Source organism: Pteropus alecto, unplaced genomic scaffold, assembly GCF_000325575.1.
Source record: "Pteropus alecto unplaced genomic scaffold, ASM32557v1 scaffold138, whole genome shotgun sequence".
In the NCBI taxonomy this organism is placed as follows: Eukaryota; Metazoa; Chordata; class Mammalia; order Chiroptera; family Pteropodidae; genus Pteropus; species Pteropus alecto.
Window position 1 is genome coordinate 351,315 of NW_006441525.1, and position 14,277 is coordinate 365,591.

General features: G+C 36.1%; 1 protein-coding gene across 1 annotated transcript in view; it reads left to right on the forward strand.

Annotated features, from left to right (window-relative positions):
* Nucleotides 1–14,277, forward strand: part of ZNF367 (zinc finger protein 367) — a 23,794-nt gene that overhangs the window by 1,249 nt on the left and 8,268 nt on the right. Inside the window, exons 2-4 of the mRNA XM_006918819.3 lie at nt 11,015–11,165; nt 13,175–13,294; nt 13,744–13,882. Of these exons, the coding sequence (XP_006918881.2) occupies nt 11,015–11,165; nt 13,175–13,294; nt 13,744–13,882 (410 nt within the window). The remainder of the gene's footprint in view (nt 1–11,014; nt 11,166–13,174; nt 13,295–13,743; nt 13,883–14,277) is intronic.

The following is a 14,277-nucleotide window of genomic DNA, read 5'->3' on the forward strand; positions in this document are numbered from 1 at the left end:
ACTGCCGCGCGCCAAAAACCGGGCCCCGCAGGGGGAGGTGGGCAGGCGTCCACGTGACGCCCGCCGGGGGAGGCCGGGCCGACCCGAGGCGACCAGCCAGCAGGTGCAGTGGACCGGAGCTCAGTCTGCGGTCACGAAGGAGGCGGGTCAATTCTCCCTGCAAACCCCTGGACAGACCGCTGAGTCTTCTCTGGCCCGAGAGGGAGGAAGGGGCCATCTCCTTGAGCTGCTCTGGCTGCAGGAAGGGAGAGAGCTGCACAGTTTGTTCTCCACCACCGCAGATACCCCGGCCTTCGTCCCGTTAAAGATGCCCTGAAGAATTAGCTGAAGAGTGAGAAGGGACGGCGGGGAATCTCCCGCAGCGCAAGTTGGGCCCTTGCTGCCTTTCATTTCATCCAGAGTACTACTTTTCTAGGTGATGAACAGCACAGCAGAATGAGACGCTGTTGTCGCCAACCTCGAATTGCTTACACTCTCAGACTGTTTAGGGCTGACATGGTTGTGACTGCCTGATTCGAACCTACATTTTTTGGATCAGGCAACTGAAGCTTAAAGGAATTGGTGAAAGGACCTCCCCAACGGCACATAGTTAGGTAGTGAAAAAGCTGGGACTATAATCGAGTTTCCATGGCTACTAGGCCTGAAGCATGTGTTCTGGGTACCTCTCTGCCGGCATATACTTACCTCTATAGACTAAACTCCGGGAGGGGCCAGGTCATTTCTCTCCGGTAGACTATATGACTTTAATACATTACACACTATAAATACTAAATAAAGGTGCTCACTATTTGACTTTAATACATTACACACTATAAATACTAAATAAATACTAAATAGATGTGTAATGAATGGATGGTGCTATATAAGGTTACTATTAAGGTGCTATTTGTTAAGTGGCTATATAAGATAAGCACTTTGCCAAAGATAAAACAAGGTAGTCACCTAGTGGCTAAGTGCATCTGTATTTGCAAATACTGTATTTATAAATTGAAACAAGTTTGATCATTTTACATGCAGTAGCAAAAATATTGAAACTCCATATTGTTTAAGCCCTGAGATAATTGATACACTTTGTTACTGATGGCATTGTTATTAAAGAACTATAAAGTTGTAAAACTATGTGCTTTGACACACTTGGACTCAATCTCTACTTCGGTAAAAATTTGAAAGAACAAGCAATAGAAATACTCATAATAGTGCTGAATGAGTTTGTGAAGGGACCAATTACTGTTGGTTATCTCTAGGTAGCCCTTAATTAGTAAGATGGATGGTTATCCTAGATATTTTTCTGTGTTAACAGATTTACATGCTTAGTCCTTTTTAAAAAAAGAAAAAACATTAAGTAATATAGTTGAACAACATAAAGGCATACATGCACAAATACTTGTAGAAAACTTTTCATTTATTATAACTGAATCTAATTTCGGATTGTCCAAGATTAATGTTGTAGATAATGAAATCTGCAGGTATGTTCTTTTTGGCTTAAAACAGACTATCTTCACACAAACCTTTATGGAAGTTGCTCACACAATGCATAAGTTTGAATTTTATTTCTACTTTGCCCACCTCTTTTCAGAGGTAAAATATACCAGAAGTTATGAAGAACATGTAAAAGTGAAAAGGCTGTTTTATATTTAATTTTTTTTCCTCCTCACAGTCTTTTGTATTGTTACTGTTTGATAAATTCTTAGATGAATTGATTCTAACTTGTCCTTTTATCAATGGAACAACCCAAATACAGCTCCAAAAATTTCACTCATTTAGCTTCCCCATCTTGTGGGGAAGGGTGGATTGGGGAGAGTCTGGAACTTTAAGGACGTTTGATTTGTGATCAGTACACTCTAGACTAAAAGTAGGGAGTCCCAGTCCCCTTTGTTTTGCTTTGGGAAAGTGTCAGTGGTTCTTTATCTCCACATGCATCATGGGTGAATCATGTTGACCTTTGGGAAAGATGGGAGACAAGTTTGCAAACAGGCTGGTGCCAGTAACATGCACCCCTCTACCCACTTCTCAGTGTGCAGGTGAGAGGCAATGACAACTGTGGGTTTGAGAACATTTGTGTTCATTGGTTATTTGTCTCTGCTGCTTCCAATGGAGGTGTTAACAGCTGAGTCCTGCACACCAGACGTCAGCTTCTGCTTGCTCTCGTTTTGTTCCTGTCCAACACTGCCTCCCCTGTCTGTGGGGAGAATATACATCATCTACTTTTATTTTGGTCCCTCATCGCAAGATTGCTTAAAACTCTTGAGGTATAATTACATGTAGCATTATCTTCTAGGTTGTAGAATTTTGAGAGGGAAGGGAGCAAGTCTAATTTCCCTTTGCCATAGGATATTCCAAGCCTGCCCACTTTGAGCCTTTGTGCCCTCCACTCAGACTTCATTAACGAGGTTACTTCTCCACTGTGGGACCTGCTGTGTGGTTTGGCTTCTCTGCTCAGCCTCAGATAACCATTCACCCTTCAGGACCTGCCAGCTGCCTATCCTACTTCCCCTTCCTATCACCTGCACACTTCAACCATCTAGACTGCACACAGCCTTACAAATAGCTGATTAGTACATAGTAATTAACCACCATATTAAACATTACATGTTAACATAGTAGCTACCATTTACTGCCTGGCACAGCAAATCGCCGTGCTGTGTTGAAAAAATTCCTTATTTTACCTTGTTTACTTGACAAAGAAGGAGTCATCAGAGAAGAGTCCCAAGATTAAGTGTAGTTAACATCATATGATAAATGGCAGAACTGATTAGAAACTTCCAGAGCCCTTGCTCTTAATCCCTACATGGTATTACTCCTGTTTATGATGTGTAAATTAACTTTAGAGATTTATTATATTTTAATATTAAGTTAGTACAAGTAGCCTTATGATGTACACACTATACCTATTTATCTCAATTGAGATACTTTATCAGGGTACATACAACATAATAGATAAATAAAAATTAAGACTTGGAAAGTTTTGCAGATAGGTCAAGATGGCGGGTAGAGTTAGGATGCAAATATGGGAGCCATAGGAAATTTGGATCTAAATCTAACTTTGAAAAGAGAAAAATGATAAATTACATTTTCTCATTCTCTTGTCAAGGTACACACCCCTCCCTCTGCAACCTATTTTTCTTCTAGGTTGCGTTTGAGCACTTTATTTCAATTTTACTTATTGTAAAAATGTGTCAAGGACTTTTAGTTTTTTTTAATCATCACATGGATACCAAGTTTGTATATAACTTTTTCTAAAGCCTAGGTAAATGTATACATTATACTAAATGGCTTGAGAAATAACTCAAATTTTATTAAACAATTTTAAAGTTAGTTATTGACATTGAGAACCCAAAACACTCATCACGATATATTTTAGAAAAGACTTTAAAAATCACTAATCTACCTTCTGGAGGTATTGAGATTCTATTTTAAAAATTAATTTACTAAAGTATGCAAACATTTTTGGCAGTTTAATCATTTATCTTTCTATTAGCTTATTTTGTAGCAGTTACTACATAATAGCAATGGGATGTCTTAGAATTTCTTGTTAACTTATTCTTGCAAATCAAGCAGTCTCAACAAGACTTCTCTTTTAGGCTACAGGTATACTTGACTGCTGATGAATTAGCACTCTATTGTAAAAATGTACCTGGAAACATTTTCTTATTGGTAAGGGCAAAATGAAAATAGTCTTTTTAAAGTAGCACTGCTTATTTTTATATGTATGGTTAAAAGATGCTCTTAATATATTGATTTTTAGGGCATTAGATGATCATTTGCCTTGCCAAGTTTTCTTAGTTCAAAGAATGCAGTTTGTGAAGCCTTACTTGTATATGGCTAGGATGTTGCAGTTTTTAGCTCTTCATTTCTCATCTGGAAAAATATAAATGTGTAGTTTGTAGCTGAAACAAGAGCTTTTAGAGTTGCTGGGAGGCAGCCAAATGGTTAACGTTTTTTTATATATCTCCCTTCCTATTAAACATACTTGTTTATTTCTTTTTTTTACCAGAAACATAGAAAATAATAATGGGTAATTTTGAAATTTTGATACTAATTAACTAATCAGTTATCTCATGTTGTAATAGTCAAGAAAATGTTTTTATGTATTTAAAAAAATATTAGGAAAAGGATTCTTTCACAGCAGAGCTGTTGTATCATTATGGTTTTTACCCTGATTTCATGTTCTATTTCTTAACAGAATCACTAGCCATTTTTATGCATCATAGATGCTGTTTTTATTTGTTTAGCATTTTTAAAACAATATTTAAAACAATTATTCATGATATGACTGTAACCAGCAACAATCCATACAATTATTGTGGCTCAGTAAATGATGGCAGTGGATTCTCTAATTGGTTAGATCCCTCTTTGTTGATGCTGGGTAAACAGTTTTATCTGAAAAGTCTGTATAAATGTATCTAGCGAGGGTCGCAGCCAAGGACTAAAGAAAGTGAAGGTGAAAGTATTTGATAACCAGCATTAATTGCCAAGTTGACTTGCTAATTCGGACTTAAGTAAGTCAAGGTCCTGTTATTCCTAGCTTCATTATAAGTTGAAACTTCTTAAAGGAAATATAGTGGGATATAATGGAAACTTCTATAAGGTTGGGAAAAGACATCAATTATGTACATCTTTTGGCAGCCTCAGTGTCAACAAAGAATTAGTGAGATCTTTATCCCATCAATAAATGTTTATTAACAATATGCCTGAGTCACTAGGCTTAGCCTAAAGCAAACTACAGAACGCAACCTTGAAGTTTCAATCTCAGCCTAAACATGGCTAATGTATGTCCTGTGAGGGTTGATTGCAGATACGTTCTTCGTCCTGTTCATCTGGAACCCAGAAGGAACATCCCCTGACTGGGACATGTAGGTCTCAAGGCACAGAGAAAAGAGAAATGGTAGAACCATGTGATGGCCTTTCAGAGCTTTTGCTCTGAAGTCACATATGTAATTTCTACTCATATATATTTTTTTTTTTTTTTGCCAAAGCAAGTCATATGGCTAAATTGGCCTCAATTGGGGCCCACAGTGAGAGAAGGGCAGAGAATATTTTTACAATAATCTGCCACAGTGCCTTTATACATTCCTTTTTATTTTTCAATTGTGGCCAAAAACACAACATAAAATTTACCATCTTAACCATTTTTCATTGTTAGCTATATACACATTGTTGTGCAATAGATCTCTAGAAACTTTTACATCTTGCAAACTTGAAACAAAATACCCACTAAACTCTCCTTTCTCCCTCCCCACACCCCTTGGCAACCACCATTCTACTTTCTGTTTCTAAGAGTTTGACTACTTTAAATACTTCATATAAGTGGAATCAAATAGTATTTTTCTTTTTGTGACTGGCTTATTTCACTTAGTATAATGTCCTTAAGGTTCATCCATGTTGTAACATATGGCAAGATTTTCTTCTTTTTTAAGGCTGAATATTCCATTGTATTGTACATACCACATTTTCTTTATGCATTCATTTGTCGATCTACATTTAGATTGCTTCCACCTCTTGACTATTATGGAAATAGATTTTAATATATAAGAAAATTTTAAACATGATTTATCCTATAAGGTAACTCATCCATTTTAAGATTGATCTTTTATTTCAAAGTGAAAATTGATTGAAGGTAATTTTGCTATAGTTTATCAAGTTTTCAGGCTGATGTTTTTAAGCTTTTGGAAGGCTTTAGGTTTTTATATTAAAAGCAGTAAAGGCATCTTCATTTTTGGATGTAGTTGTACATGATTCTTTTATGATTTTTTTTTCATGTAATTCGTATGTAAAAATTTAACTTACCTGAGAAATAATAAATATTTTTTTCAAATAAGTATTTATTTTAGATTAGTTTTAGATGTATAGAAATGTTAAGATAGTACAGGGAGTTCTCATTAAACTATGTATCCAGTTACCCTATTTCTGACATTTTACATTTGTATGGTACATTAGCTTCAATTAATGAACTGAATTGGTATATGATTATTAACTGAAGTCCATAGTATATTCGGATTTCCTTAGTTTTTTAAAATTGAGCTGAAATTCACATAACATAAAATTAACCATTTTAAAGTGTAATTCAGTGACATTTAATAATTCACAGTGTTATGCAACCATCACATATTTCAAGTTCCAAAACATTTTCATCACCCTAAAAGAAAGCCCTGTATCCATTAATAGTCACTCCCTATTCCCCTCTCTACAGTTAGTCTCTGGAAGACACCAATCTGTTTTCTGTCTCTATGGACTTACCTGTTCTGGATATTTCATTACGTGGAATCATATAATATGTGGCCTTTTTTTTTTTTTCTTGGTGCCCTCTCTGAGGCAATATGTGACCTTTTATGTCTGGCTTATTTCACTTAGCATTTTTGAGGTTCATCTACTTTGTAGCATGTATCATTTCTATGACTCAGCATTCCATTGGCTATGTATATGTACATTGTACCACATTGTTAAACTTCCACAATAATTAAACCACTTTACTTTCCCACCAGCAACATATGAGGTTCCAGTTTTTCCACATCATTACCTAAAAGCACTTTTATTTTCTACTTATCTTTCATTACCTAAAAGCACTTTTATTTTCTACTTATCTTACTGTTCTTAAAAATATAACTTGGTTTGAAGTAGTATTTCATTGTGGTTTTTTTAAATATTTTTTTCCTTCAAGATTTATTGAGGTGTAATTGGCCTCATTATGGTTTTGATTTGTATTTCCCTCATGACTAATGATGTTGAGCATCTTTTCATGGGCTTGCTGGCCATTTGTATAACTAGTAAGGAGAAATGTCTATTCAAGTCCTTTACTCATATTTTAATTGGATTATCTTTTTGGTGTTGAATTGTAAAAGTTCTTTATATATCCTGGATACTAGAACCTTATCACATATATGGTTTGCAGATATCTCCCATTATTTGTTGTTTTATTGTTTATGCTTTTGGTGCCATATCTGAGAATCCATTGCCAAATACAAGGTCAAGAAGAATTATCTCTGTTTTCTTTTAAGAGTTCTATAGTTTTAGCTCTGACATTTTGGTGTGTGATGCATTTTGGGTTAATTTTTTTTTATTATATTGTGTGAGATAGGAGTCTAACTTCCTTCTTTTACATGCAGAAATTCAGTTACCTTAGAACCACTTGTTGGAGAGACTATTCGTTCCCATTGAGTGTTCTTGGCACCCTTGTTGAAAACTTGGCACCCTTGTTAAAAATCAGTTGGCCATAGATATAGGTTTATTTCTTGACTCAGTTCTGTTTCATTGGTCTATATGTCTTTCTTTATGCCAGAATCACACTGTCTTGATTGCTGTTGCTTTGTAGTAAGCTGTGTAATAGGGAAGTATGAGTCCTCCTACTTTGTTCCTTTTAAACATTATTTTGGCTATTTGGAGCCTCTTGCAATTCCATATGAGTGGAGGATTGCTTTTTTCCATTTTTGCATAAAAGGCCTTTGGAATTTTAATAGAGATTGCACTGAATCTGCAGATCACTTTGGATAGCATTGCTGCCTTTTATTAAGCCTTCCAATCTAAGAACCATGTCCCACAAATTTTGATATGTTGTGTTTTTGTTTTTATCCATGTCAAAGTATTTTCTAATGTCTCTTGTAATTTCTTATTTGACCTATTGGCGTTTTGACCCATATTTGTGAATTTTCTAGTTTTCCTTCTGTTATTGATTTATAATTTCATTCCATATGTGTCAGAGAAGATACTTTGGATGATTTTAGTCTTTTAAAATTTATTGATATTTGCTTTGTGGCTTAATGTATGCTTTATCTTGGGCAATGTTCCATGTGCACTTGAGAAAAATGTATATTTTTACTGTTTTTGTGTGGAATGTTCTGTATCTGTCTATTAGATTTAGTTGATTTATAGTGTTGTTCAGGTCTTCCATATCTTTGTCAACCTTCTATCTAGTTCTATCTATTAATTGAAAGTGAAAGTCTATAGCAATTTTGAACTGTCTCTTTCAGTTCTGCCACTTTTGCTTCATGTAGTTTGGGGGCTCTGTTGTTAGGTATGCCTGTGTTTGTAATTGTTATCTCTTTTTCCATCCTGTCACTTTTAACCTATTTGTGTTTTTGAATCTAAAATGAGTCTCTTAAAGATAGCATAGAGTGAGATCATGTTTTTTTTAAATCCATTCTGCCAATCTCTGCCTTTAACTGGAGCATTTGATATTTACATTTAAAGCAATTACTTATAAAGAAAAATTTACTTCAGCCATTTTATTCGTTTTCTATATGTCATATACCTATTTTATTTCTCAATTCCTCTATTACTACCTTTTGTGTGTTAACTGATTATTTTGTAGTGTAGCATTTTCATCCCTTTCTTGTTTCCTCTTTTTTTTTTTTTTTTATTGATTACCCTGGGAATTTCAATTAACTTCTTAAACGTAAGACAATCTATTTTGAATTAATAAACCTTAGTTTCAATAATATACAAAAACTCTTCCTATATAGCTCTTTCTGTCCCCAGTTTTTGTTATGTCACAAATTACATTTTCTTATATTGTGTTCCCATTAATATAGATTTATATTTTTTTTTTATACATTTGGCCTATGTCTTTTAAATTATATAGGAAAGAGGAATTACAAGCCAAAATACAATAATTCTGGCTTACGTAAGTACCTTTACTGGTGTTCTTTATTTCTTTGTATGGCTTTGAATTATTGTGTAGTTTCCTTTGATTTCTGCCTGAAGAGCTCCCTTTTGTTTTCTTGAAGGGCAGGTCTCCTAGCAAAGAACTCTTTTAGCTTTTATTTGTGTGGAAATGCTTAATTTCTTCATTTCTGAAGGATAATTTTGTCGAATATAAGATTATCGGTTGACTTCTGTTTTTCCTTTCTGCACTTTAAACATGTCTCCTATGGCTTTCTACAGTTTCTCTTAGGAAATCAGCTGTTAATCTTATTTGTGGATTCCTTGTGAGTGATGAACTGCTTCTTGCTGCTTTCGAGATTCTGTCTTTTGATAGTTTGATAACTGTCTCAGTGTGTATCTCTTTGTATTTATTCTTGAGGTTCATTGAGCTTCTTGGCTGTTTAGATGTGTGTTTTCTCAAATTGGGGAGGTTTGCAGCCATTATTTCTTCAAATATTCTTTCTGCATCTTTTTTGCCTTCTGGGTTTCCAATTGTGTGTATGTTGGTATACTTGGTGCTATGGTCTGAATGTTTGTGTCCCCTCCCAAAATTTGTGTGTTGAGACTCTGAACTCCAAAGATGGTGTTAGAAGGTGCTTAGGTCATGGGAGCCCTCATGAGTTGGATTAGTGCCTTTATCAAAGAGATTCTAGAGAGATCCTTTCTCCTTCTACCACGTGGGGACATAGTGTGAAGGCACTAGCTGTGAACCAGGAAGGAGGGCTCTTATCTGGTCATGGTGGCACCTAGATCTTGGATTTTCCAGCCTCCAGAACTGTGAGAAATAAATTTCTGTTGTTTATAACTTACCGAGTCTGTGGTGCTTTGTTACAGCAGCCTGAACGGACTAAAACACTTGATGTTCTACAGTTGTCTTAGGCTCTGTTCATTTTTTTCTTTTTCTGTTCCTCAGACTGGATAATTTCAGTTGACTTATCTTCAGATTTGTTGATGCTTTTTTCCTGCCACTTCAAATCTTCCATTAAAACTCTAATGAAATTTTCATTTGTTATTGTACTTTTTAGCTCCAGAATTTCTACTTTTTAAAAAATAATTTGTTTATTGATATTCTTTATTTGTTGAAAGTGTTCTCTTGGTTTCCTTTTCTTCTTTGTCCGTGGTTTCCATTACCCCTTTTGGCATATTTAAGACAGTTTATTTAAAGTCTGTCTAGTAACTCCAGTGTCTGCTTCCTCATAGTCTATTTCTATTAATTTTTCCTTTGTATGGATCATACTTTTGTTTCTTTGCATGTTTTGTAATATTTTGTTGAAATCTGAATGTTTTGAATATTATAATGTGGAAACTCTGGAAATCAGATTCTTTTCTCAGAGTTTGTTTTTTGTTGCATGCTATGGGTTCTAGTTTGGTGACTTTTCTAGACTATTTTTGTAAACTATTCTTTATTGTGTTTGTTTTCTAAAGTCTGTTTCTTTAGCTTGTGGTGGGCTCACATTTTGAGAGATAGCACCTTGAATACCTGGAGCTCCCCCTGCCAAAAAAAAAGGGGGAGAAAACTTCTAATTTTTACAGAATAGCTCTGTGCTATAGGTCTCCTTCTACCAGACTGTGCTCTGCCAGACTGTTTACACCTCTGCCTTAGCCTTCACTTCCTGCATGTGCTGAGCCTAAGATCAGTCAGAGGTGAAAGCATAGGGTCTTTGGGTCTTTTCTGAGTATACTTCCTGCTTTGGGCTCGTGTCTGGCTTTCTAAATTCCTATCTTTAGGATTCATGGGCACTTTTCAATGCCCTAATTTCCCAAAGAAGCTCTCTCCCCAGCTTTTCCTCTCAGGCTTTTGGCATATTTGCTTGCTTCAATTGAATTTTCACCTCAGGTGGCAGCAAGTTGTCATTTGCCTTATAAGGGTTTTGAGCAGAGCCCTCTGTGTAGGGGCTTTTCCACCCTGGGAGTTCTAAGTTAAGCGAAACAAAGAGAAGCACCTTGCCTCAGCCCTTCAGGAAGCCCCCAGACAGGTCGAAATAGACAGTTTTTCATTATAAGGTCTGCTCTGCTCTCTCTGAAACCTGGGACTAGGTTCTGTCATGGAGAATGAAAGCTGCTGTTTTCAAGACTACTGTGGAGGAGTGGGAGGGGCAAGAGCAAGTAAAAAAAAGAAACACAAACTTTCCTACTGTTTTAGGTTGCCTTTTTCTCGATTCACTGTTTGCTGAGTTGCTGGAAATTTTCTGGAGTTGTGACCAAGTTGATTCTGACAGCTTGATTTTTTCAGTGATCTGTGGAGGTGTGGGTTCTTAGAAGGACCTACTCTATTATAATTTTTGGTGATGTCAAAGATTTTTTAAAAATTATCACATTTTGCTTTAATGTGTGGAGGCCAAGAAATTAGATTAATGTTTACACAAATTGTTAACAGGATGGAATTCGACGTGGTAGACCCAGAGCAGATACTGTCCGGGATTTAATAAATGAAGGAGAGCATTCGTCCAGCAGAATCCGTTGTAACATCTGTAATAGGGTGTTTCCAAGGGAGAAGTCTCTCCAGGCTCACAAAAGGACTCATACAGGTAAGTTTAGCAAATTATAGAGAATGCCAAAAATAATACTTGAAATCTGATTTGATGTTTTGGTTTATAAATTGTTTTAGTTGCCTTATATTTTCTTATTGTAAAGTTTTTCCAAATAGGCACTGTGTAGTCAGTTTATTTTTTGGTGGAGAGGGATGGTTTTTTGAACAATGGTACCATGTGACTTAGTTATCATGGTGATTAATCTAGTTAGCACAGGAATGTTGTGGCTTTAGTTCTATTCTACTTGTTTTTTACTTGATATACCCATAAGTTGTCTGTATAATGGTTTAAACTGATTTGTAGGTCAAATACTAAAGTAGTAATTGTTGAGTTTTTAAATAGAATTTCCAGAGTCCTCAGTGTGCCCTGAGAGTGTTTGACCTAGCCATTAGATCTAAGCTGAAGTATAAATTTTCAGAATTAAATGTATAGTAGGTCAAGACTATCATACATCTTTATTTGTGTAGAGAAATTGTACTTGCATTTTAAATACCATATAGAGAGTGAAAAATAGTAATATAGAGAGAATCCTTGTTCCTTTCACAGAGATGGCCTCAGAAGGAGCCTATGATTCTAATAAGTTACAGATGAGGAAACTGAGGCAGCAAAACCCAAATACCACTGCCTACAACCTCTCATAACCTGAAGTCTAGAGCTATGCTAGCCATTATAGTAGCACATGTAGCTCTTGAGCTCTTTAAATGTTCCTATTCTAAATTGAGATGAGCAGGCCATAGAGTACATGTTGCTAGTGTAGATAAGCTTCAAGACCATGTGGCATAATAAAAAGATCCCTGAGTCCCAGTCTTGATCTACCACTAACCCATTGTGCGTCACCTGATATTTGCAGGCCTCAGCCTACTATGCTGTATGCCAGGGAAATGAGCCCAATGTCTCCATGGTATAGTTTAGTTTTAATAGTATCTGCTTTGTTAAAAGCTTTTCTTTTACTATATTAAATGACTCCCCTATCTTTTGTGTTATATTAATGTATATCCAACTATTATAACCATTTAGTACATTTCTAAATAATGAGAGAACTTTAGGGAGGACTAGTTACTGTTCTTTGAGTCATATTGGAAGAACCAGTATTTAATTGTTAATCAAAGAATATTTTTTCAAGAAATAAGTTTAATTATGATCAATATTTTTGGGCACTTCTTGAGCCTAGCATGGTGTTGAGTATAGGAATTGAAATGGAGTACAATGCATTTTTGTATTAAGGGGAGGAGTCCCATGATACATGAACAACATAGGATACTAAGTAAGAGGATATAGAGCTCAATTATTTGGAGGTAGAGGAGTTTCACTGAGAGCCTACAGGACTGAGATTTGAACGGGCAGAGAAGATAGGATTTTCAAGCAGTAGAACAAGAGGTGGAACTGCCTTCTGGCTAAAATGAATCTCAGGAGTGAAGTAAAGATTAACGCTGCTCCCCTAACCCAGTAGCTACAGTACAGATCTTAGGGGCCATTTAGAAGTCAGCAGATAATTTTCATTTATCCAAGGAGTATAGTAGGGTGTGGTAGTGATTTAGGGGGTAGTTGGTATGACAAAAACAAGAGTTCTATGCCAGCTACTTTGGAAGTAATGTGCAGACGGATTGACTAGAGGCCAGCTAGGATTTGTTTTAGGTGGGAAAGGCTGCTAGTCTGACCAGGGGAAGTTGCAATAGGAAGTAGTAGTGGAAGATATTTTAAAGAATCAGCAAGAGCTAGTGATTTGGATTATGGGGAGAAAAAATATGGGATAAGCTGAAGATGATAGCTTCAGGGATTTGAACATGGATACCTAAAAGCCCAAGGCCTAAAGAAAATATTGTGTGTCCAAGTCGACAGCTGCTCGATATGGAAGTACTGTTAGCATTTCCACTTATAGCTCTGTAGAGGCTGTGACATGTTTTATTGTTGTTTGGGGTCATGATCTATCTAAAGTTTGATTCTCTTCCCCTGCCCCTTCTTCTCACTTCATTGTATCAAATAATATATAACATCTTTCTGCTTAGGTGAGAGACCCTACCTGTGTGATTATCCAGACTGTGGAAAAGCCTTTGTTCAGAGTGGACAGCTCAAAACACATCAGCGTCTTCACACCGGAGAGAAACCTTTTGTTTGTTCAGAAAATGGTATGGTATTAGGAGATAAGTTTATGGAATAACTAGTTGTGAGTTAACAGTTAAAATATCTATTGCTTAAATTTTTTAAGAGGAGAGATTTTTGATCAGGGTTTTATAAAACATCATAAGCTTTCTTCCTTGCTGATTTTGATCCATATTCAATTTCTGGGAAAAGATTGAGTTTTGAATAAAGTATATTTTTTGGCTGAAAATCTGACAGGGCATTTAAATATACTATATCTAGTGGTAGGCAGTAGAAAAGTCTATAAAGTAAATATAGCCTTTAGATTAGGCGTTTACTTTAGTTTTAAACTTTTTAACTATTAAAGTGAAGGAAGCATATTATCGTCTAAATTTCTCGTCTTAATTTACTTTTCTCGGTTACTAGCGGAACTGACCGTTTTCCATGTCTGCTGGATGTCCAGATTCTGATGAATGTTTCCCTCTGTGTTTTGAAGGCTGCCTTAGCAGATTCACCCATGCAAACCGCCACTGTCCAAAGCACCCTTATGCCAGGCTGAAGCGGGAGGAGCCCACCGATGCTCTCAGTAAGCACCAGGCTGTGGACAACCAGGCTGCCGCTGAGTGGTTGGCAAAGTAAGGCTTTCTTCGGAGTCCCCTGCAGAAAACCTACCAGAGTGAAGGCTGAGGCTAGGGACTAGGACAGTTCTCTCATTTTATTTTTTTATTATTTTTTTTATTAAGTTTATTGGGGAAACATTGGTAAATATAATTATATAATTTTCAAATGTACCTTATAATTTGACATCTACATATTCTATTGTGTGATTGCCACCCAAAGTCCAGTTTCCTTCAGCTACCATATATTTGACCCCCTTTATCCCGTCTACTTTCCCCCGCCTCCCCCACTCCCTACCCTCTGGTAATCATTAGTTCATTGTCCATGTCCATGAGTCTCTGTTTGTCCTGCTCATTTGTTGCTTTTAGATTTATATCCCACATATAAGTGATATCATGTGATTTTCAACTTT